We start from the raw sequence: 22,259 nt of genomic DNA, 5'->3' as shown, positions 1-22,259 counted from the left end.
CACCCAGACTGGGGGCTAACTCTGTACCCTCACCTCAGGGCACCGAGCACCCTCAGCAGGAGCTGGGGTGGGTGTTCTGAGGGTCACAACATCCTTGACCTCCATGTGAGGCCACTCTTGGGTGCAACTCCAGTGGGGGTGTGTGTGAGGATTGGCTAAGCTGCCCAGAACCCCTGCCAGGGCTGGGGGTGAAGAGGGGTCATTATTCCCCCACCCCCACCTCATCCAGGACCCCTGCAAAGAATCTTTTTAAATAAACAAGCTATTTAGGTGCCCTGATTGTGAAGATGTTTGGGGCTCGATTGGCCCAGGGTAGGGGCTGTGGGGTTTAGGGGAAGCACGAGGAATCCTAATGACCCACCCTATGGGCTTGGAATCTTTGCCTCCCAGAATTTCAGACTCTGTCTCCAGGATGTGAAATATCTGGTTTTAAACTCACTGGAGGGTGTGATCCAAAACACCAACCCTACTGTCCAGGAGCAGGGGGAGTCATACCTGCCATCCCTGGCCTTGTGGGGCCTCCTCCCCAGGGACACCCACTCCAGCACCCCAGGACACAGAGACAGTGGAGCAGCTACAGACGAAGGGTTCTTTATTGTGGGAGGTGCAGCAAACTCAAGGGCAGTCGGCGACCTGGTGGAGCGTGACCCCAGCCAGCTGACAGTCAAGGGGTAGGCTTGGGGACATTTCCCATATCCCTTGGTGTGTCACTGGGGAGCCACCATCACTCGGCAGATTCTGCATCAAACCTAAGGTCCTGAAGAACCTCGCTGATCGCTTCCATGGTTTTAATTACCCTACAAGAGTGGATGGGAACTATAAATAAAACCCAGATGGGGCGAATTAGCTGCCACTGCGAAGCTCCTAGGGGGCCGTGGCAAGCCCCGGGCCCTCCTGCCCGCCGCCAGAGTTCCAGGCAGAACTAGTGGCCGAGAGAACCATTTGGGTGCCTGGGAGAAGGGGTGGTCCTGTGGGTGAGAGTGGGCAGGGAGAAAAAGCCATCTTGAGCAGGTGCCATCAGAAGGTTGTGCTATGTCACATAGCAGATATTGAGTGGGTGTGCACTCGTGAGTGCTTGCAGGGGCTGGAGGTAGGAATGTGCAGGCCCGTGTCCTGTGGGCAACCGTGTCCAAGCTCTAAGTCCAGCCATGTGAGCAAGATGGGCATGTATGAGGTGCCCAACTGTGTCCCAGAAACGTGAGAGTCTGGTGTGAAATTGTAGGGTGTGTGCACCGGGACAATGTGTGCTGTATGTCTGGGAACCACCAGGTAAGACTCCAGTGTGCACACCCTAAGGGTTGTGTGCAGGTCCAAAGGGTCAGCCCAGTATGACTGTGCCAGCCTTGGGGCACACCTGGCTGAGAGTGGGCGCCTGAAGGTGCACGTGCAAATCTAACACCTCCAGCCCACTGGGAGTAAGTGCTCACTTCATCTTCAGCTGGTGCGTCTCCAGGGTGTCTTCCTGCCCAGTCAGCTCTGGCGTCCCCATCAGCTGCAGCAGGGCCACCTGATGTGGGCAACGGGAAGGATGTCACAGCTGGCAGGACCCCCCGCCCTCCCACACAGATCAGGCAGGGAGACACTGAAGCACCCAGAAAGGCAGCACAGGATGGGGGCATGGCAGGGTTTCGCGAGGGGTGGTGCTTCGCACGCACGGAGTCTGCGAGTCAGTTTCAAGGCCCCCCCCCCCCCAAGGATCGAGTGGGCAGGCCCTAGATTAGTGTGTGGCGCAATGTGGGTGTGGTCGTGTGAAGGCGTGGCATGGGCATAGCGGCACAGGCTCAGCCAGGAATTGGTGACAGGGGTGGAGTAGGTAGGACCTCATAGTCCCCAGGACGCGTGTGGAAGTGGGCCAAACACCTAGACTGGGATTGGGGTCTCCTAAAGCAGCGCGGCCTGGGAATCCCACTTTAGAGAGCGATGTGGGCGTGGCCTCACGTGGGCTCGGCCTGGGAAGTGCGTCTCGGTCGGGATTGGCTGTAGGGGTAGAGTAGGCGGGGTCTTGGAACCCAGGGGAGGAGTAGGGCCAGAACCTAGACGGGGATATATATAGCGTTACCCAAGAGGGTGTCTGCTGTGGAAATTCACGCTCCCCAATATGCACCGGGTTGAGGACCAGACCTGAGGCTATGGGAATAGCCAAAGGGGTAGGAGCGTAGTGGGGGCGGGCACTGGGCACAGCACTGGGGCTCCGGGGAAGTGGGCGTGTCCTGGGACTACGAGGGGCCAGGGCGGGAGAATCCCAAGTGAAACCTTAGTGGAGGATTGAGGTGGGGCAGGGAGAAGTGGGGTCTGGGGCGCCGGGGCTGGGGTTTGGGTGGCCGGATTCTGGCTGTCGCCTATGAGGTGCACAGAGGGCCACGACAGACCAGGCGCGGCGAAGGGGACAGGGGCCGAGGATGGGGCCTCACCGTTGCCAGGCGCGTCTGCTCCAGCTGTTGCAGGCTTCGCACGTGGCTCGCGAGCAGCGGCTGCCCTCTGGGCCCAGACAGCTCGGCCTCCACCGCCAGCACCTCCCGCGAGGCGGCGGCGAAGGCCTGGGTCACCTCGTGCACCGTGCTCCGGTAGCGGGGGAAGTCGTAGGGCGGGCCGCTTCGCAGGTACTGGAGGTGGCCTCTGCGGCAGGTGGGGGTCCTGAGGCTACGCCCCCAGGCTCTCAGGCCCTGCACCCGCACTGACCACCTGAAAGTCCCCCAGGAAGGGTCCTTGGACCCCAGAGTGTGGAGGACACTCTCTGACTCCCGCAGGGTAAACGGAGATGGGCGCACTCCTGCGCTTGGGGAAGGGAGAGACGCCACGCGGAGTGGCCCATCGGGCAGTGGGGACGCGCCCTGGGTCCCAGCGGGGGAAAGCAAAGATCTGGTCCCCCAGCGAACCCCTCCCCACCTCTGACAACACAGCCGCTCAGGGACCCAGCTCCGCCCCCAGGCACGCCCATCCCCGGAGCTGGCTTGGGGCTGAACTCTGCGACCCCTACCCACCCCTGCGCCCGCACTTACTCCTCCAGCCGGCGGAAGGCCTGCGCGCGCTCAGCCTGCAACTGGTGGATGCGCTGCACCAGCGCCCGGATCGGGGCATCTTTCTACGGGGCGGGGGGCATGGCTGGGGCATGAGGCCGGCGCCCCCAAGCCTGCACCGCCCACCCCGCGCCTGCTCCTGCTCAGGCCCGGGCTCACCCAGGGCCACTCTGGCTCCTCGCGCTCCGGGACACCGGCGGCCACCGCAGTACCGTGCACCGAGGGGACGGCGGAGTCCGCCGAGGCCTTGGCAGTGATCATGACTGCGCAGCCCCGGCCCTGCCCAAGATTAGGGCGCCCCGCTGCACCAGGCGCCCCCTGCAGGCCCGGAGGTCTCCGCACCCCAACCCGTGGCCGGCCAAACCGGAAACCTGGAGATCCAGAGGAAGAATGGAGGAAAGACCAGAGTCTTAGGCCCTGTACCCCCAACCACCCCGTCTGTCTCCGTCGAGCTCCTGCTTCCGATCGTGTTTGTCCTAGAATGTACAGCTCTGTAAACAAGGCCATCCGTCGGTTTGTTTGTACACATTTATCTCAACATCTTTTCACACTCCCATCCCATTTCCCATTCAAATAAAAAGAGCCCGAGAGGTGATCTTTTGCTATGATTGCTGTGACATGAGGATTTGATCAGAGGTTCCAATACTGGAGAGCCCAAAAGGCTGGAATGCAGCTTTTAAAAAAAAAATGCTTGAGAGGGAGAGAATCCCAAGTAGGCTCTGCTCTGTCAGCACAGAGCCCCATGTGGGGCTTGATCTCACCCGTGAGATCTTGACTTGAGTAGAAACCAAGAGTCGGATGCTTAACCAACGGACTCACCCAGGAGCCCCCAGCTGTTTAACAAATCTGGCAGGTACTGTGTGCACTCCTCAGAAAGGAGCTAGCTGAAGGGAGCCTGTGCAAAGGCCGAGTCTGGGGTAGGGGTGAGGCCAGCAGGGCTTCGTTTTAAGTGCACGGGAGGCATTGGAGCTTTCTGCTGGGGATACACTACCTTGTTTGAGCTTTGGGAAGCTTCTTTCTCCAGGGATAAGTAGATGTTGGTAGCCTAGCCTAGGAAAGCAGGGGCCAGCAGTTAACAGGGTTGAGACATTAGCCTTTAGCTGGTACTCAGATCTGAGTCACTGTCCAGGCCTGGGTTGTCACCGGACACAAAGCCCCAGTCATCTCAAGACAAATAAAAGCATGCTTACCGGGGCCAGTCCAGGGCACTCCGGAGCTCACCTGATTCTCAGGAGCATCAGCACAAGTTTTATAAACACCAAGGCCTGCCCCTCCAAGACTGAGGTTAGAGGGCTTAGGTGGGCCCAGGTGCTCCTCATATTCAGCCAACGGAGAATATGTTTTACACTAGGTGCAGTTTTTGTCTACCCACCCACACCTGGACACCTCCAGGGCACAGGCATGAAGTCATCCGAGTGTCTGAGTAGGGCCCAGGCAGTGACATGGCTGACCTGCAGTCTGGCAAGAGCCTGGGCTTGGGGGGGTTGGGGGAGTCTTCATTAAGGATGACAAAATGCAGACAGGCAGGTTCATGAGGGTATGTGGCAGAGGGCCGAGACTGAAACCTGTGTGCACTGTGGCTGTGAAAAACCCTGTTAGATGTGAAGGGCAGGGACCACGGCACATTTTATAGCTGAGACAATCAAAACCCAAAGGACACGGGACTCTCGAGGGCCGTGCAGAATCAAGTGATGGAGTCCCTCCGGGAGATGCCCACAGCTCAGCCAGCTCCTCCTTGGACACACCAGCCATGCAGACACCAGTTACTGCTCCAGTCAATGAAAGGGAAACTTTATTGAGGCCCCAGTGCCTTGGGGCTTGGGCAGGAGGCCGTCCTGCAGGCAAAGAAGAGCCGGTGGAGGGGCCTTATTTGACCTTCTTCTTGGGGCGCAGGTTGTTGGTGTGGCCGCACTTCTTCTTGCGGCAGTTGACTGCACGGGGGTGCAGGCGAGCATAACACCTGCAGAAGGATGAGAGAGACTGGTGAGGACACACCCCAACCCAAGCCCTCCCCACCGGGGCTAGCCACCCCCTGCCACCACCTGAGAGTACTCACTTGCGGCAGATCATCTTGTCGCAGTTGTATTTCTGGGCCAGCTGGCGGAGGGAAGGCTCAATGATGCCACCCCGCAGGCGAAGCACCAAGTGCAGGGTGGACTCTAGGAGAGGAAGGTCAAAGAGAGACAGTGACCAAGCCTGGCCCCAGCACCTCAGGTGCAGGGTAGGGCCCTCCAGAACTTCCTCAAATGAGAATCCCTTGGGTACTCTAGACGTAGATGGACATACTGGCCCAGACCACCCCACACAACCTCCATCTCACTTCCCACCAGCCCAGGCTTTGGGCAGTCTGAGACTAATATATGCTAACCATAATGTGCATTGGGGTTCTCAACAGACAAGGTAATTTCTGAGGGATGTAAAGATGATCTTTCATTTTGCTGAGAAATTAAATCTAGTTGCTACAGAAAGTGACAAGGATTTCCTTTACGATAGTGACAAAATTTCTCTTATCACATTTTTATACATATTTTTAAAGATTTTATTTTGGGGGGGGGGGCGCCTGGGTGGCTCAGTCGGTTAAGCGGCCAACTTTGGCCCAGGTCATGATCTCACGGTTCGTGGGTTCAAGCCCCAAATCCGTCTCTGTGCTGACAGCTCGGAGCCTGAAGCCTGCTTCTGATTCTGTGTCTCCCTCTCTCTCTGCCCCTCCCCTGCTCATGCTCTGTCTCTCAAAAATAAAAAAATAAAAAATAGAAAAAAAGATTTTATTTTTGGGGTGCCTGGGTGGCTCAGTTAAGCAACCGACTTTGACTCAGGTCATGATCTCACAGTTCATGAGTTCAAACCCCATGTTGGGCTCTGTGTGGACAGCTCAGAGCCTGGAACCTGCTTCAGATTCTATGTCTCCCTCTCTGCCCTTTGCCTGCTCACACTGTCTCTCTCTCCAATATAAACGTTAAAAAAAAAATGTTATCTTTAAGTAATCTCAACACCCAATGTGGGGTTTGAACTCACAACCCAAAGATCAAGAGTTGCGTGCTCTACTGACTGAGCCAGACTGGTGTCCCTCTTAACACGTTTTTAAACAAAACAGTCTTTTAAAGAAAAAAAGGTGAGCAAGAACAAGAGAAACCACTGCCACACTTGGAAACATAAGTGGCGACCAGGAGATGCTTCCCCCAATGAAAACATTATTTTATAAAAGACTCCTCGGGGCGCCTGGGTGGCGCAGTCGGTTAAGCGTCCGACTTCAACCAGGTCACGATCTCGCGGTGCGTGAGTTCGAGCCCCGCGTCAGGCTCAGGGCCGATGGCTCAGAGCCTGGAGCCTGTTTCCGATTCTGTGTCTCCCTCTCTCTCTGCCCCTCCCCCGTTCATGCTCTGTCTCTCTCTCTCTCCCAAAAATAAATAAACGTTGAAAAAAATAAATAAAAATAAATAAATAAATAAAAGACTCCTCTAGCCCCATCTGATCACCTCCCCCACCCTCCCCAATGCTGCCAATGAGATCATCAAAGCCTCATCCTTGCAAAGCCTCTTCCTTGGCTCTAGGCCTCACGGGCCTCTGTCCAGCCACTCAACTCCCAGTACCTTTCTGGATATTGTAGTCTGACAGAGTGCGGCCGTCTTCCAGCTGTTTGCCCGCGAAAATCAGACGCTGCTGGTCAGGAGGGATGCCTGGGAAGAGGAAAGCTCAGACTAAGACTCTGGCAAGCACATTGCTGGCAGCTTCCCTTCTCCCCGCAGGGGTGTTCTGGCATAGCCTCCAACCTATCAAAGGGGAAACTGAGGTGGAGAGAACAAGCTGTCCTCTTAAGATCACACAAGGGAAGCACTGGCCAAGGCTGAGGTCTACACAAGCCCAGCACCCATCCTGCACATGACAGTGTCTCCTCTGGACTCCGCTCAACTCACCCTCCTTGTCTTGGATTTTGGCTTTGACATTCTCAATGGTGTCACTGGGCTCAACCTCGAGGGTGATGGTCTTGCCCGTTAGGGTCTTCACAAAGATCTGCATCTCTGCGACTGCTGGAGGGTGGGGAGGAGTAGGATGAAGAGGTTAAGAACCGCAAGTCTGAGCAGCTTGAGCTCAGGGGCTGGCCAGCCCCCGTGCCAGTATCAACCACAAGTACAGGCCCATCCCAGCGCCTGTTTCCTTCCACCTCTCTGAGGCTACAGCCCAAATATCCTATAATCAAGGATTGTGCTTTCCGCACCTTACCCCTGGACCCCTGTGGCAAAGTGTGCTTCAAAGATAGTGGTTATCCTCCTGGGGCCCAGCAAATGAAATTCTGGCAACTTTGAAGACGGAATGAGAAGTACGTAGCCGGGGCACCATTTGCTCAGGCACATTTTCTTCGAGGGTGGCCAGGAGGTCCCATCCTCCCTCCCTTCCCTACCCCTCTGTAAGCCGCATTTGCTCCACAAGCAGCCCTTCCTGCAACCTGAATGGGAATCCCGTTATTGGCAGCCGCTCCTCCCACACATTTTCCTCGGTGGCAGTTCTCTCCAACTCCAAGCTCAGACATCCGACACCCTGGCTTCCCTCTAAGTTATACCCAAACTCGCCCACACTTCTTGCCTTTACGCCAACCCATAAACAGTGCCTGCCAAGCACGTGTCAGGTGCTTGTTTACACATATTTCATCTCCCCCCCCCAGAAAAAAACCTTATAAGGTGGATGCTACCACCCTCTCCTTACAGATATGAGAGAAGGCAAGTATTGAATCACCCTGTGGGAGGGGAAGAGGACTTAATATTTTCTAAAGGTTTGGCGCATTGTAGGTCACCAAAAAAAAAAAAAAAAAAAAAAAAAATTTGCGCTTAGTACCCCCTCCCCCTTGCCCAGAAAGTTCATCCACGCCCCCAGGCCTCCTGGGATAGCTTGGGCCGGAGGGGCGCATAGGCTCCTCTCCCAAAGACCCGTTCGCCACCCGGGGCCCAGTCCCGGCTGGGAACCTCGGCTCCACGCGCCCAACTTAGCCGACCGGGCCGCCCTGCCGAACCTGGCCCGCGTGGACGGGTTCCGGGCTGTCCCTTCCGCCACCGGGACGCCCGCGGCCTCCCACAGCCTCCCGCCCGACCCCGGTCTGGACCGAACCCGCAACGCCGCTGCCACCAAACCGCTCGGGAACCTCGTTGAAGAGAAAGAGGGCGACGGACCGGAAACCGCCGATTTGCAGCCGAGAGCGCCTGCGCACCGAGCACGCTGCGCGCTTGCGTCACAATCCGCGCCGCGCATCGTACCCCACCCCCGGCCCCGCCCCGCCGCCGTATTGGGTGCTGGCTAACGAAGCCGCAGCCCCCGTGGGCGAGTGTCACCAACCCGCTTCCGGGTGCATTCCCCTGTCCTCCAGGGCACGTGAGGGGACGGCCTCACCTTTCCAGGTTGTCTCTCAGTTGGCTAAAAACTCCACGTAACGGTCACTCGGGGAATGCTTGTTGACAAGAGTAGAGGAGACAATTTGTGCTAAAGCGAAGGAATTAAGCAGAGGGTCAACGGGTCCGGGACTCAGGGCTCAGGACGGGAAGGTGGTAGGCGGCACAGGGGTGGGACGTGCCGAAACCCTCGGGATCCACCTATCACCAAGGAGTTAGATATTTGAACACTTTCTAGCCACTGTGCCTGGAGGAATTTCAAGGCGGCGCCTATAAGAGCAGTGAGGGAAGGTGAAGCTGATGTACTCACTCAAAATGGGGTGCCACCCAGGGTCAGTTTGGGGCCAAAGAGGACTTCTGTTAGGGCCAAGGAGTCGTGGATGGCTAAACAGTGCCAGGAACGGGAAGGGTGAGGACTGAGAAGTTACGTGTAGGTTTGGCAGGGTTCCTCTTTATTTCCTTGAACACTTACCAGCGCCCCCTATTAACAGGCAAAAGCACACACTCTTGGATCTAGGAAGATGTCTTTAATAACGTAATTTTTAAGTGCTTAAAAGAACTCTACAGGGAACTCTACACAGTGTCTAATGGGGAAAGGGACCCGGCCTGCCTCCCTGAGGAGTCCATCCTGAGACCGATCTGGAGAAGTTACTCAGAGATAAGGGAACCGGCACGTGTGAGTACATAGGTAGTGATAGGAACCTGGGTTATTACGGTTGCTACCACTGGACACTGCCACCAAGAGCAGCCACGTCTCTACCTCAGTGGTGCCTGGCCGTCCATATACCCCTCCTGTCTCACGTCCTGCACTTATCCCCCTTATGGCATCCTGGGCCCAAGGATGGAAGGAAGCCACCGCTAAGTACACCCTTCCCTTTTTAGTAACAGAGTCTTTTTATTGATAACTTCCCAACAGCATCTGTAAACATCGGGTACAAAAATATTCCATTTAACTCTGTTTTCTAAGGTGGCTCAGCTTGCTCCATGGAGGTCCTGGGAGAGGCCTGCTGGGCCCTGAGGGTTCACACCTCTGGCCAGAGAAACACAGACCTCATCAGGCTTGCAGCTGAATGGCCCGCCTCCATCTTGAGCCTTCTACAACTGTTTCAGAAGCCTCCTTGACATACCAACTAGAGACAGCATTCAATACTTTTGTTGGAGGAAAGGGCAGGGAGACCAGAATTAGTAGGTACAGGGATGGGTTGGGGTGAACTCAGACATGACAGTGCTGATCCACTTTGAGGTGGTCTTGACCAGGGCATCGGGGCAGGGGCCTTCTGGCTCTGGTCTCTGGGAGCCTTTAGATGTTTAGAGCAGACCTCAAGCCTGGCTCTGGAAAAGCTCCCTTATGCCCAGCCCATAACTCCAGCTGAGCTGGTCATCCCCTGGCCTGGCAGAGGGGTCTGCAGAAGACAGATGTTCTCAGTGAGGAGGAATTGGGAATGATAGACCCCCCAGGAACTCCACACCCCTGGAGGGAGTCTTGTCCCCCAGGAGCCCTGGGTGACAGAACAGGGTGGCAAAGCTGTTGATCTCCAGGCAGGGCTACGTACTGCCACCTCAGACACCTGGGGAGAGCTGCCACTTCCCTGAGACCCCTCGGGGCGCCAGGGAGTAGGGTTACTCCCCCGGTGTCTCCTCATCGTCCGTCTGGCTGCGGCCATTGATGGCAGGAGAGCTGGACCGGACATGGGAAAGGTCCTCGAAGCCAGGACTGAGGGAGGGTGAGACAGTGTCAGGGCTGGTGTCACATGAGCCCGTGCTCTGTTCTGAGGTGGCAATGGTGGTCGTGGTGCTGGGTGGTATGGGATCTTCATCCTCGTCCTCCAGGAGGGATGCTTCTGGGATGTCTGGGGGAAGGAGGCCAGGAGTTGGCTTAGTCACTGTGGCGGGCACCGTGATGAGGGATTCACTGGGCCTATGACCCCTAACAGCTCCCCTGCCACCCCGTGGGGCCTAACTTGGCCCATTTTACAGAGGAGGAAACTGAGGCCCAGGCAGAGGAGAGGTTTCCCTTCAGGGTATAAGGACCCAGGTTCTCGGGAGTCAGGCCAACACAGGCCTGAGCCTAGCTCTGCCCTCCTGTGTTGCCAGGGCCAAGCCTCTCACTACCCTTGCCTCAGCATTCTGCTCTATAAACAAAGCAAGCCTGATGATAGCATTGCCTTGTTTGGTTTTTGCTGTTTTTGAAGTAAGCACTACATTCAACAGGGGGCTTGAATTCAAACCCCAAGATCAAGAGCCGCATGCTCTACTGACTAAGGCAATCTACTGACAGCACTGCCTTTGTGCCTATGGTCGTTAGCAGCCCTGAGGTAGGGAGATGTTGGCCCGTTTGGCAGAGGGGGTAAACTGAGAGTCAGCATAGGGGGTGCTGCACTTCCTCTGAGAAGTCACTGCTCCTTAGGGCTACAGTTTCCCCCTGTATGAAATGGCATACTCACAGCCCCAACTCTCATGGGTGGTTGGAGGTAAGAGCCTAGCTCATAGAGCTACACTACATCCACTTGGGCAAGGACTGTCATTGTTCTTATCCACATTCCCCTGTGTAACCTCCCCCAGGGAGGGGATCCTAGTCCCAGCACCTGCTCTACAGATTGCCAAGACCGGCCAAGCACCCATGCCCCTGCCCCCTGCTCCAAGTCTCTCTAGATCTACAGCCCACCAGGACCTGGGCTCAGTGTCAGCCCCTGAGGTGAACTTCCAGAAGCCAGACCTGGGGTGAGGGTGCTGGCATCCGTGGGTGCAGAGGCCAGACGTGGGGCACAGGAGCCCTGGGTGACACTTACGGCTGAAGGCCTCCGGGTGCTGCCTGGCCAGCTTCCCTTTCAGCGTCCTGCAGGGGAAGGGAAGGCATACAGGGCTGAACCTGCCAAGCAGACAGGCTGGGCCTGGTGCACGCCAGGAACCCTTGCAGTTCCAGGTGGGTGGGGGATGGGAACTCCCCCCAACTCTTTACTGCTTGTCACTCTGCTCCTGGGCTGGAAGGAGGCCCATGTGCTCAGCCCTGCGGACCTCCCAGCCCTAGGATAGATGGCAGCTGCTCAGCTGTCAAGAGCTTGTGCGTGTCCTCCGTGCTGGGTCTGGCTAGGCCCTCTATCTGCAATGCCTTTCTTAGGTCTAGTCCTTCCCTGCCCAGATAACCCTCCAGGAGGCTTCCTCACCCCTTCCTCAGCTGTCGCTCCTCTGGGTGACTTGTCCCATCCTGTCCCCCACCACTAGGATGACAGTGTCTGTGTGGGGGCCAGGAGTGATTATGCACACCCCAGACACTGAGTACTTGCATACATTGAACTGACGTTCACAGAGAAACGCCTCCTTCATTTTTAATCAGCTGTTTTTCCTTTCTTCCTAAAGTAATGAAGTCACCGGGGCGCCTGGGTGGCTCAGTCGGTTGAGAGCCCAGCTTCGGCTCAGGTCATGATCTCACGGTTCGTGGGTTCGAGCCCCGCATGGGGCTCTGTGCTGACAGCTCAGAGCCTGGAGCCTGCTTCGGATTCTGTGCCTCCCTCTCTCTCTCTGCCCCTCCCCCGCTCATGCTCTGTCTGTCAAAAATAAATAAGCATTAAAAAAAAAAAAAGTAATGAAGTCACCTTTACAGAGAATAACAAAGGGGTCTTCGGGGGGTGGAGTCTCATCCTTGACTGTGGTGACCCAGTCCCCACCAGAAGCACCACCGTTGCTGGGTCCCCACCCACGAGGCAACTGGGCAGACACAACTATCCCCTTCCTGGGTGATACAGATATGCACAAAAGATGCCAACACTTGGGGTTCCTGCTCACCCCCAAAACCACGCCTGGGCAACCAGCCTGATGAGACACCTCAGAAAATATGTGTTTTTATACGGGATTTAATTGGCCTGTCTTATGATGTTCTGTTCCTGAGTCTGCCAGTGGGTGGGGCTGCCCCCAGGACAGAGTAAGTGGTGCTGTCAGCTGGAAATACAGCTGCAGCTCTGGCTAGTTCCAGGCCCAGGCATGTGGCCACAGTGATGCAGGCTCTGGGTGCTGCGCTGAGCATTCTACGTGCTTAGGGACCTGAACGTCATTCTTCTCTGTCCTCACAGAAAACAGCTCAGAAAAGACCCACCAAAACTGGCAACCTCAGATGCCTTTTGAGAGAAGACCTGGGCCGGGGGCTGGAGGACCAGAGACTTGCCTTTCACTGTCTGCACTTGCCTGCCTTTTGCATCCTGCATCTGGTACTACGTTGCAGTTATTGAAAGATAAATAAAATCTAAATCCCGAAACTTCAAGATTTTTTTATCCCAAACTTCAGATCTTCTCAGACGCTAAGTGAGCGATGAAGCCTCAAAGAACAAATTAGCAGAATCTCTGTTTTGCAGAGTGGATGATCCTCATTGAAGAGGGGAGAAACCTGAGGGGGAGGCAGAAGCTGGAGAGGCTGGGGACCCACCTGATCCTGCGGAAGATGCTGTCCAGGTCCCGCTTCATCTCCACCAGGGTCCTTGTGTGGTGCAGGAAGCGCTCGCTCATTTGCTGCAGGCGGGCGCTTGACAGGTTGTTGAAATTCAACAGCATCTCATTGGTCTTCTCAAAGCGGTCCAGCCTGGCAGCAAAGAGAAGGCACCAGCCCTGCAAACCATGCCCTACAAACTGATCGTGCTAGGCCCTTTCCTGCTTCGTGACCTTTGCATGTGTTGCTTCCTTGCCATGTAGAACTCTACCTGCTGTTTGAGCCATCTAACGAACTCCTACTCAACCTTCAAAACCCTACCCAAGTACATCCTTCTCATGCATAAACCCTCCCTCAAGCAGACTCTGACTCCCCTGAGTCCCTAGACCCAGGTTATTCCCCTGGCCCAGCCCTGACACCATGGGGCCATGGTGTGTGTCTGGTTTTGTCTCCCCTCATTCTGGGAGTTCACCAGGCCAGGCCTAAATCTGACCCAGACAAACCCAGTACCCCTGTCACAGGTGGAGAGAAATGGAAGGGTATCAGGTCGCTGCTGTGTCATAAATGGAAGGAAGAGCCTTTGGCTTAAATACACAAAAATAAAGCCACAGGAGGCTGTGCTTCGATCCCAAGATTGTGTAAGCCTCTCTTCCCCACAGAGCAGGCTGGAATCGGTCACAGTGCCAAGCCCTTAAGGAGGGCAAAGGTGTTGACAGCCCCTCCGAAAGACCACAGGTCCTCTGCAGAGACAGCCTGGGCTGCGAGAGACTAGATTCCCAACAGGAGATTAGCTCACTGGCTTCCTTAAATCCCCTCCCGCAGCCCCTTCCTATTCCCCCAACAGCCCACCCCGGGCCTTGGGATAGGAGCTGCTACAGCCCCTGCCAAGCCATCCACAGCTGCGAAACCATCCCAAAGCCCTGCTTCCTGTGCCAAGGCCTCGCCTCCAGGCCAGGAAGGAATTTACTTTGGAGCCAGCCGGCAGATTTGCTCATTTCCTTCATTTTATCACCAGTGTGGGCCCAGGGTAAGGGCAGACAGGGCAAGAATGCTGGCCAGCGAGTGGATTCCTTCCCACGCCTGGGGCCCACAGCCCTTGGCTACCACTCACATGTTCTTCTGAGCCAGGATGATAGCATTGACGTCGTCTGTATTCACCATGCTTAGGATGCGGCTGCAGAAGACCCTCGAGGCCGAGTCCGGGGGGTCCATCTCTTCCTCCTCCTCCGCTGCCTAAAACAGGCAAGGCAAAAGAGTCTTCAGTCTGCACTAGGCAGTGGGGTTGCTGGGACAGAAAGGAGGGGCTGGGAACGCGGGCCATGAGTTGGTCATGCCACCTGAGCCTCAGCTTTGTCATCCTGAGAATCCAGGGGTGTTGGGAGGACATATTTGTAAATTGCACCCAAGCACATCAGAATCCCATGACCCACCGACCTCTGTGGCCCCCACTCTCCATGTGCCCAAGGCCACGGCCACCTTCCACCTGCACAGATTTGCCAGCCTCTTCCTACATCCCCCCAACTTTGCTCATCCCACCATAGGGTTTTTGCACCTGCCGTCCTCACATACATGACTGCCCCCTCAAATCATCACCACCTCCAGTATCTTTTCTCCTGTGATGACTGCCCCTCCTCTCGACTCTGATCACTTTTTTTTTTTTTTTAATTTTTTTTTTTCAACGTTTATTTTTATTTTTGGGACAGAGAGAGACAGAGCATGAACGGGGGAGGGGCAGAGAGAGAGGGAGACACAGAATCGGAAACAGGCTCCAGGCTCTGAGCCATCAGCCCAGAGCCCGACGCGGGGCTCGAACTCCCGGACCGCGAGATCGTGACCTGGCTGAAGTCGGACGCTTAACCGACTGCGCCACCCAGGCGCCCCGACTCTGATCACTTTTATAAGCACTTCGCCTTATTTTATCCATCGACTCATCTCTTCCTGAAATTATCTTAGTAATCATTTGACTTTTTTGTCCGTCGCTACCAAAGCAATGTCAGCTTCAAGAGAGCAAAGGCCTCCAGAGCCCAGCCCAGAAACCGGTTCACAGCAAGGGGTCACCAGAACTTAGCTTGGTGGAGGCAACCAGAAGCTTTCAAACTCCGCTCTGACTCTAGGGTTTTATTAGCAAATTAAAGCCAAGAATTTCAGCCAGGCTACGGGCCCCAGCAACCCAGACGGCTGTGTGGCTAGGTAGATGACCATCATGACAGGTGGGGGGCCTCCTGGACCCTGCCAGGGCAGGAAGGGCCACAGGTTCGGCACTCACCCTCAGGGGCGGGGGTGTCAGGTAAAACCCAGAATCTTGACATAGCTTGGCTCTGGGGTCCACATATTTAACTGCTGACAGAAAGGCCCATTTGCAATTGGTTGAGATTCACATGCAGAATCACAAAGGGCTTTCAGAGCCCTTAATCCACTCTCCTCTTTATTGAGCACTTACTGTATGCTAACCAATGCACTAACTTTATACACCGGGAACTGTTACCCTTACTTACATATTAGGAAAACGGAGACTCAGAAACTGAGAAACTGGACCATTGTCACATACTCAGTAAACCCGAGTCACAACTCAAATGTCCAGTCTGCAGGACCCACGAGTGTGAATCTGAACGGGTGTTCAGTATCCACCTCTGCCAGGACAGCGGCTTCTTACAGTAACTGACTACTACCAGACTTCTGAATTTTTCCAGGAAAAAAAAAAAAAAACCCTCAGAAATGTGGACTTTTATGTGTGTGTAAAATTACCTCATTTACAAATATTAACAGCTAATACTTTTCTTCCCTCAAACACCATGGAGGCCAAGACTTATCTATTTGCAGCCCCTACGTGCCTTCTGGAAATAAGCTGCCACACCTGGTGAAATCCGCCCCCCCCCCACCAGATAATCACTAGGTTTATTGAATTCCTACTATGTGCCAGGTACCAACACCCACAGTATCCACTATCCACGTTTCCAAAGAAGCATAATCAAGTATAATGAGGACACTTGGGCCCAAAGGGCAGAGTCGTGTGTCAGGAAGCCCACAGCTAGTGCTCGGCAGGGCACAAGATTTGGACCTGTGTAAAATGGTTCTGCTTCAAGGGGCTCTTTCCAGTCTCTGGCTCCCAGATGTGAGGGCTGATTCAAGGCACGCTCCCCTGCCTCAGGAAAACTTCCCTAACAGCTAGTCTGGCCCACAAACAGAGTAGAAATGACCTAGCACGGGCTCTGGTCTCTGCTCCAAATATTACTTATGAGGGAAACACGCAGAAAAGGAGGCTGTGTGACCTTGGGAGGGTCACCGCACCTCCCTGAGTTTTCTCATCCAGACAATGGGAGTAATAAAGAATCAGAATCTCACAGCGCCGTCTGTGATAGTGATAACGAGCTGGGTTCGAAGCAGTCTGCTTCTCCATGGGGAGTATGAAGTCCTAGGGCGGGGCCAGGGAATCAGCATTGTAGCAAGGGGCTCCCTGGTCCTTCCAAGAACAGGAGCCAACACTTGTACAGCACTTCATTTTATCCCCAATCATCCCTATGAAGCAAACACTATCATCTCCAAGGGCAACTAAGGCTCACAGGGGTTGGCTCAGTTACCCAAGGTCACACGGCAAGGCGGAGGAGCCACGATTCCACCCAGTATTTAACAGAATTTAATTTGGCGGCCCAAGCTTAGCAAAACCCGCGAGAGAGGCGGGACTCGCCTATCCCCTCACGCCCCGCCCCTGCAAAGCGGGGAAACTGAGGCCCAAAGACTGCAACGCCCGGTTCCAGGTGACACTGCAGACTGCACACAAGCAGCCCCGGCTCCGGCGCCCTGGCTCCGGAATCGGCCCGTGGCGCCGCCGGCGCACACATTGCGCGGACGGGGAAACTGAGGCCTGTAGGCAGGGGGAGTGCCCAGATGTGGCCAGCGGCGCGCCCCACCCCGCAACAGCCCGGGGGCCGCGCCCGACCCGGCCCGGCTCCCCAGCGGCCCCGGCATTCCCAGCCCCACCCCGAACTCGGCCCCGGCGTCGGTGGCAGCAGCACCTGCACATCTGGCGGCCTTGCTCGCGCTTCCGGGATGGCGCCCGTGCCGCCACGACGTCACCACGCAACACGCGTGCAACCGCGCGTATAGGCGACGTGCCCGGAGCCGATATGCGTGCTAGGAGTCGCGGCAGGAAGGGGTGGGGCTTAGGCGCTGCTACAGTTAGCAAGTGCGTCACAACGAATAGCCAATCAAGCCGTCCCTCTGACGCCTGCGTAGTTTCCAAGGCCCGAGATGCCCAGCAGCCGGAAGGGGTTGGGGGTGTCTAAAAGGCGTCCTACTTTGTAGGTGTTGAGACTGAAGTTGAGCGGCAGGGACGCCCTCAAAGTCATGCGATGCTCAAGTGGCCTGTAGTTGACCCAGACCCAGGCATCCTGCTTCCTAGGTGGGAAATCAGATTCATCCAGTTCAAAAATCCCTGCTCTGCTTTTGGTGACCTTTTTCTGGTCCAGGATCCCACATTATGTTTAAGTGTATCTCCTTAGTCTCCACTCTGGGACAGTTCCTCAGTCTTTCCTAATCATTTATGACCTTAGTATTTTTGAAGAGTGCTGGTTTTCTAGACTACTCATCAATATGGGTTTGTCCAATATTTCCTCATAATTAGACTGAAGTTTCTCACTTTGGGCAGGATTCCCGCAGAAGCGATGTTATAGCCGTCTCGATGCGTCATGTCTGGCGTCACAGGATATTGATGTGTCTCACTACTGGTGATGTTGACTTTGCTTACTTGCTTAAGCAATGTCTGTCAGTTTCTCAACTGTTAAGTTACCATTTTTCTCTTTGCAATAAGTATCTTACGGGGAGATACATAGCGCAAATACCCTAGCGCTTTTTTTTTTTTTAATATATTTTCACCCACTAGTTTTTGCACCCATCCATGGCTCTTGCCAGCAACAATTACTATGGTTATTTTCTACTTACTAGTTTAATTATTATTTGGAATTCTATTGTAAACAAGAGCTGTCCATTCTTCACTAGTTATGCACTTATTCAAGTATTTATTTATTATTTGGGGGGGGGGGCGGCGCCTGGGTGGCTCAGTTGGTTAGGCATCTGACTCTTGACTTCAGCTCGGGTCATAATCTTGCAGTTGGTGAGTTCAATCCCCCAATAGGGCTCTGCCCTGACAGTGCACAGCCTGCTTGGGATTCTCTCTCTCCTCTCTCTGCCTCTCTTTCTCTCTCAAGGTAAATAACTAAACTTTAAAAAAAAAAAAAGATTTTAGGGGCGCCTGGGTTGCTCACTAGGTTGTGTCCGACTTCAGCTCAGGTTATGATCTCAGGGCTTATGAGTTCGAGCCTAGCATCAGGCTATGTGCTGACAGCTCAGAGCCTGGAGCCTGCTTCAAATTCTGTGTCTTCCTCTCTCTCTGCCCCTCCCCCTGCTCAGGCTCTCTCTAAAATGAATAAATGTTTAAAAAAAAATTTTTTTTAAGATTTTATTTTTAAGTAATCTCCACACCCAACACAGGGCTTGAACTTACAACCCCAAGCTCAAGAGTCACATGCTCCACCAACTGAGCCAACCAGGCACCCCATTTATTCATGTATTTATATCACCATGAACTCATGACTATTTATTCTATTCTGTGGGTTACAATTAATTTCTTTTTTCTTTCTTTTTTTTTTTTAAGTAGGCACACACCCAATGTGGGACTTGAACTCATGACCCTGAAATCAAGAGTCACATGCTCCACTGACTGAACCAGCCAGGTGCCCCAATAATTAATTTCTATTATTTACTTTGCTGCTCCTTTGTAACTTCTATGTTCTTTTAATGTCTCCATCTTTCTCTGAGCACTTCCTTACTTTAGTACTACAAGATGTTCCATGCCATTTCTCTAGGGATCCTGGTTCCTTTTCTTGGAGAATGGTATTGAGAAACCACGATCTGGGTGCTAGGTGTGTGCTCACTGCTATTGGAGTATCATTGCTCAAAGACCCCCTCAGCAATAAGAGTTAGGAGATATATATGCTAACCAATGCATATACATTTATATTTCCTTCTATATCTGTCTCCTTTTTAATATACTGAAAACCATGAATTCACTCACACTGATACAAAGATGCACTTTAAGTGAGATAATTCAAGTTAAATGCATGAACAAAACAGGGCAAATAGTACTGGCTCAATAAACGTTAGCAATTAATTATCGCTAATTACTGCAGTCTTATGTGTATTGTTACACATTATAGATCTAATTTTTCTAGGTCTCAGTTTGTTAACTGAGTGATCATAGCATCTGCCTCTTAAGGTTGTTGAAACCTTGGAAGATACGTACATGCCTTTGGGTACATAAAGGACTCTTTTAGAGCCCTGAATTTGGACATATCTGAGTTCTAATTCCAGCTCTGTCACATCCTAGCCGAGTGGACTTGGGCAAATGGCTTAGCCTTGTAAAATCATACAGATTACTTCCTTACAATAAGGCTGGGCCCACTATAAGCCCTCAGTAAACTGACGGCAAACTTTTTACTCCCACATTCTGCTGCCTTCATTCCCTGAAAAGTTAATGAGGATCAGGATTCTTATATATTTAGTTCAGCAGTTTTAAAAATTGTTCAGTAAACCCTCTAGGCACTTCCTCTGGGTGTGGCCCATATTCTGGAGATCCAAAGAGTATTCAATCCCTGCCTAGCCCTGGAGGATGAAAGGAGACAGTATCAGACACAGACAATGCCAATACCAAGGAGAATAATGCAGGACTATAGAGAGGAGAGACTTAAACTTGGAGGAACCTGAGGAGTGCGGTATGAGGACTCATTCGGAGGCAAGGAAGCAGGTACATCTGGATGGGGTTTTGAGATAGGATTAGGAGTTTTCTAGGTGTTGACAATCGTTCAGGGCTGAGAGAATCACAGAGTGTAGATTTGATTTCTCTAAGAACTGTGGAGTTCTGTGAGCCAGGCAGCAACCAGTACTAAGAGAAGAGCCTGGGTTGGGGTTGCTGAGAACCATGGCTCTGTCTGCAGGCTGCAGCGGAAAAGGCCCAGGCTGGAGAAACCAACCTTTTTAATGGGTATCTTGGGCTCTGTTAGAAGCCAGGAAACCTTTATGAGGGTACTGGCAGGGATAGAAGCTACAAGTCAAGGCTAAAAGGGACTTGGTTGGCCCCAAATGTTTGGTGCACAGTGGATCAGAGACAAGAAAATATTTAACCCCTGTGTGTGTCCAAGGGAGAGGGTGAAAAGTGATGAGAACAGTCAATCCAGTGATGGGGACATTGTTGAGGGGACGCCACAGTCTAGGGACTGGAAGCGTCTCTCTGCCACTTTTTTAGTTTTATTTCCTACTTCGTGCTTATCACAGCTGCAATTAGATACTTACTTGCATCATTGTGCAATATCCACCTCCGGAGGTGGAATAGAAACTCAACAGGGGAAGAGACCTGGCCTATATTGTTTTTCATCCCTGTGACCTTAAACAAGGTAACTACTGTCTCTGTGCCTCAGTTTCCCCATCTGTAAGACGAAGATAGTCTTACCAAAAAAACATGCATCCTATCCTAAGAAAGGCCATAAAGGAAAGAGAAAAGGAGCACGGAGCAGGTGGGTCAGAGAGAAAACACACAGGAAGTCAAATTTAAGTCCAAAAAGGTCTATAATTACATTGAATGTAAATAGGCCAAATGCCCCAGTTAAAAGACAAAGACAGGCAGACTAGATCAAAAAGCAAAACCCAATTCTGTGCTGCTTATAAGAGACACATGTACAACATAAGGATACAGAAAGGTGAAAGGTAAAGGTTGCAAAAGGATGGAGCATTTAAAAACTGAGCCAATGGAGTGCCTGGGTGGCTCAGTTGGTTAAGTGTCTGACTTCAGGCTCAGGTCATGATCTCAGGGTTCGTGGGTTTGAGCCCTGCATTGGGCTCTGTGTCTCCCTCTCTCTCTCTGCCCCTCCCCTGCTTGTGCTCTGTCTCTCTCTCAAAAATAAATAAACATTAAAAAAAAATTTTAATGAGCCAATAAAAAAAAAAAAAGAGGGGCTCTGGGTGGCTCAAACAGTTAAGCATCTGACTCTTGATCTCTGCTCAGGTCACAATCTCACGGTTCTTGAGATCAAGCCCTGCATCGGTCTCTGTGCTGACAGCATGGAGACTGTTTGGGTTTCTCTCTCTCTCTCTCTCTCTCTCTCTCTCTCTCTCTCTCTCTTCCTCTCTCTCTGTCCCTACCCTCCCACTTCTCTCTCTCTCTCAAAATAAATAAATAACCTTAAAAAAAAAAAAAAGAGCTGGAGGCACCCAGGTGCCTTAGTCAGTTAAGAGTCCGACTACTGATGTCAGCTTAGGTCTTGATCTCAGGGTCATGAGTTCAAGCCTCGCATTGAGCTCCACGCTGGGTGTGAAGCCTACTTTAAACAAACAAACAAAAATTAAAAGTGAACCAAAAGAGAACAAGCGTGCCATCTTAATATCAGACAAAGCCCACCCTAAGGCAAGAAGCATTGAGATAAAGAGGGGCACATCATAACAATAAAAAGTCCAGTTCACCAGGGAACTGACATTGCAACATGATGCAGTACATGACACGGCCTCCAAATATTAGGGTATGTATTTGTCTCATAAGGCTGATGTGAGGATTAAATACATGTAAAGTGTTTCCCTTCACCTGTGCTGTCAGCCATTATTATTGTTATTGTATCAGTTGCTGTTCTCAGTTTATATTTAACTTAGCATGAACGGGGGAGGGGCAGAGAGAGAGGGAGACACAGAATCCGAAACAGGCTCCAGGCTCTGAGCTGTCAGCACAGAGCCCGACGCGGGGCTCAAACTCATGGACCGCGAGATCATGACCTGAGCCGAAGTCGGATGCCTAACCGACTGAGCCACCCAGGCGCCCCTGTGTTTTTTAAAATTTGAGACAGAGTGTGTGCTCACAGGAGAGGGGCAGAGAGAGAGAGAGGGAGAGAGAGAATCCCTAGCAGGCTCCACACTGTTAGCGCAGAGCCTGATGTGGGGCTCGATGTCATGAACCGTGAGATTATGACCTGAGTGGAAATCAAGAGTTGGTTGATTAACTCACTGAGCCACCCAGGCACCCCTCGTTGTTTATTTATTTATTAAAAAAAAATTTTTTTTTAATGTTTATTTTCAAGAGAGAAACAGAAACAGAGTGTGAGCAGGGGAGGGGCAGAGAGGGAGACACAGAATCCAAAGCAGGCTCCAGGCTCTGAGCCGTCAACACACAGCCGGAGGCAGGGCTGGAACTTGTGAACTTCGAGAGATCATGACCTGAGCTAGTCAGACGCTCAACCGATTGAACCACCCAGGTGCCCCACCCCTCATTGTTTATTACAGTTCTTCCAGCCTTTATAACAGAGGTGAAGCTGGATGGGTAAGAGACTCCATTGGGCAGATGAAAACACTGAGGTTCAGAGGTGGACAGGGAAAAGTCCAAGTCCCTCAAAACCACCACTGGCCCAGAGTTTA

The 22,259-nt window shown here is 53.0% G+C and overlaps 3 protein-coding genes across 6 annotated transcripts; all 3 read right to left on the bottom strand.

Moving 5' to 3' along the window:
• Positions 1–575: 575 nt before the first annotated feature.
• REX1BD (required for excision 1-B domain containing) lies at positions 576–3,294 on the bottom strand. 4 transcript variants are annotated; one of them, XR_006965182.1, is made up of 6 exons: positions 3,177–3,294; positions 3,000–3,082; positions 2,412–2,640; positions 1,939–2,033; positions 1,428–1,507; positions 576–797 (listed from the first exon to the last, which is right to left on the bottom strand). XR_006965182.1 is itself a non-coding variant. In XM_047096317.1 (5 exons), exons 1-5 carry the CDS (start codon positions 3,276–3,278, stop codon positions 725–727), a joined length of 567 nt encoding a protein of 188 aa, XP_046952273.1. In that variant the 5' UTR covers positions 3,279–3,294; the 3' UTR covers positions 576–724. The 4 variants fall into 4 exon arrangements, 2 of the variants coding, with proteins under 2 accessions (XP_046952273.1, XP_046952274.1); XM_047096317.1 differs by lacking the exon at positions 1,939–2,033; XM_047096318.1 differs by lacking the exon at positions 1,939–2,033 and having other exon boundaries at positions 2,412–2,616.
• A 1,486-nt stretch (positions 3,295–4,780) lies between these two features.
• Positions 4,781–8,212, bottom strand: UBA52 (ubiquitin A-52 residue ribosomal protein fusion product 1). Its single transcript, XM_047096319.1, has 5 exons — positions 8,118–8,212; positions 6,932–7,045; positions 6,608–6,694; positions 5,074–5,176; positions 4,781–4,977 (listed from the first exon to the last, which is right to left on the bottom strand). The coding sequence occupies exons 2-5, from the start codon at positions 7,032–7,034 to the stop codon at positions 4,884–4,886; spliced, it is 387 nt and encodes a 128-aa protein (XP_046952275.1). The 5' UTR covers positions 7,035–7,045; positions 8,118–8,212; the 3' UTR covers positions 4,781–4,883.
• A 690-nt stretch (positions 8,213–8,902) lies between these two features.
• Positions 8,903–16,899, bottom strand: KXD1 (KxDL motif containing 1). Its single transcript, XM_047096217.1, has 5 exons — positions 16,826–16,899; positions 13,924–14,045; positions 12,813–12,965; positions 11,185–11,231; positions 8,903–10,245 (listed from the first exon to the last, which is right to left on the bottom strand). The coding sequence occupies exons 2-5, from the start codon at positions 14,022–14,024 to the stop codon at positions 10,016–10,018; spliced, it is 531 nt and encodes a 176-aa protein (XP_046952173.1). The 5' UTR covers positions 14,025–14,045; positions 16,826–16,899; the 3' UTR covers positions 8,903–10,015.
• Between the last annotated feature and the right edge of the window lie 5,360 nt (positions 16,900–22,259).

This window comes from Lynx rufus, unplaced genomic scaffold (genome assembly GCF_022079265.1).
Source record: "Lynx rufus isolate CCGP_SWC_20201006 ecotype Redwood Valley unplaced genomic scaffold, mLynRuf1.p SCAF_4, whole genome shotgun sequence".
Classification (NCBI taxonomy): domain Eukaryota; kingdom Metazoa; phylum Chordata; class Mammalia; order Carnivora; family Felidae; genus Lynx; species Lynx rufus.
The sequence above is the reverse complement of the archived record's forward strand: the minus strand, read 5'-3'. Positions and strand labels throughout refer to the sequence as shown.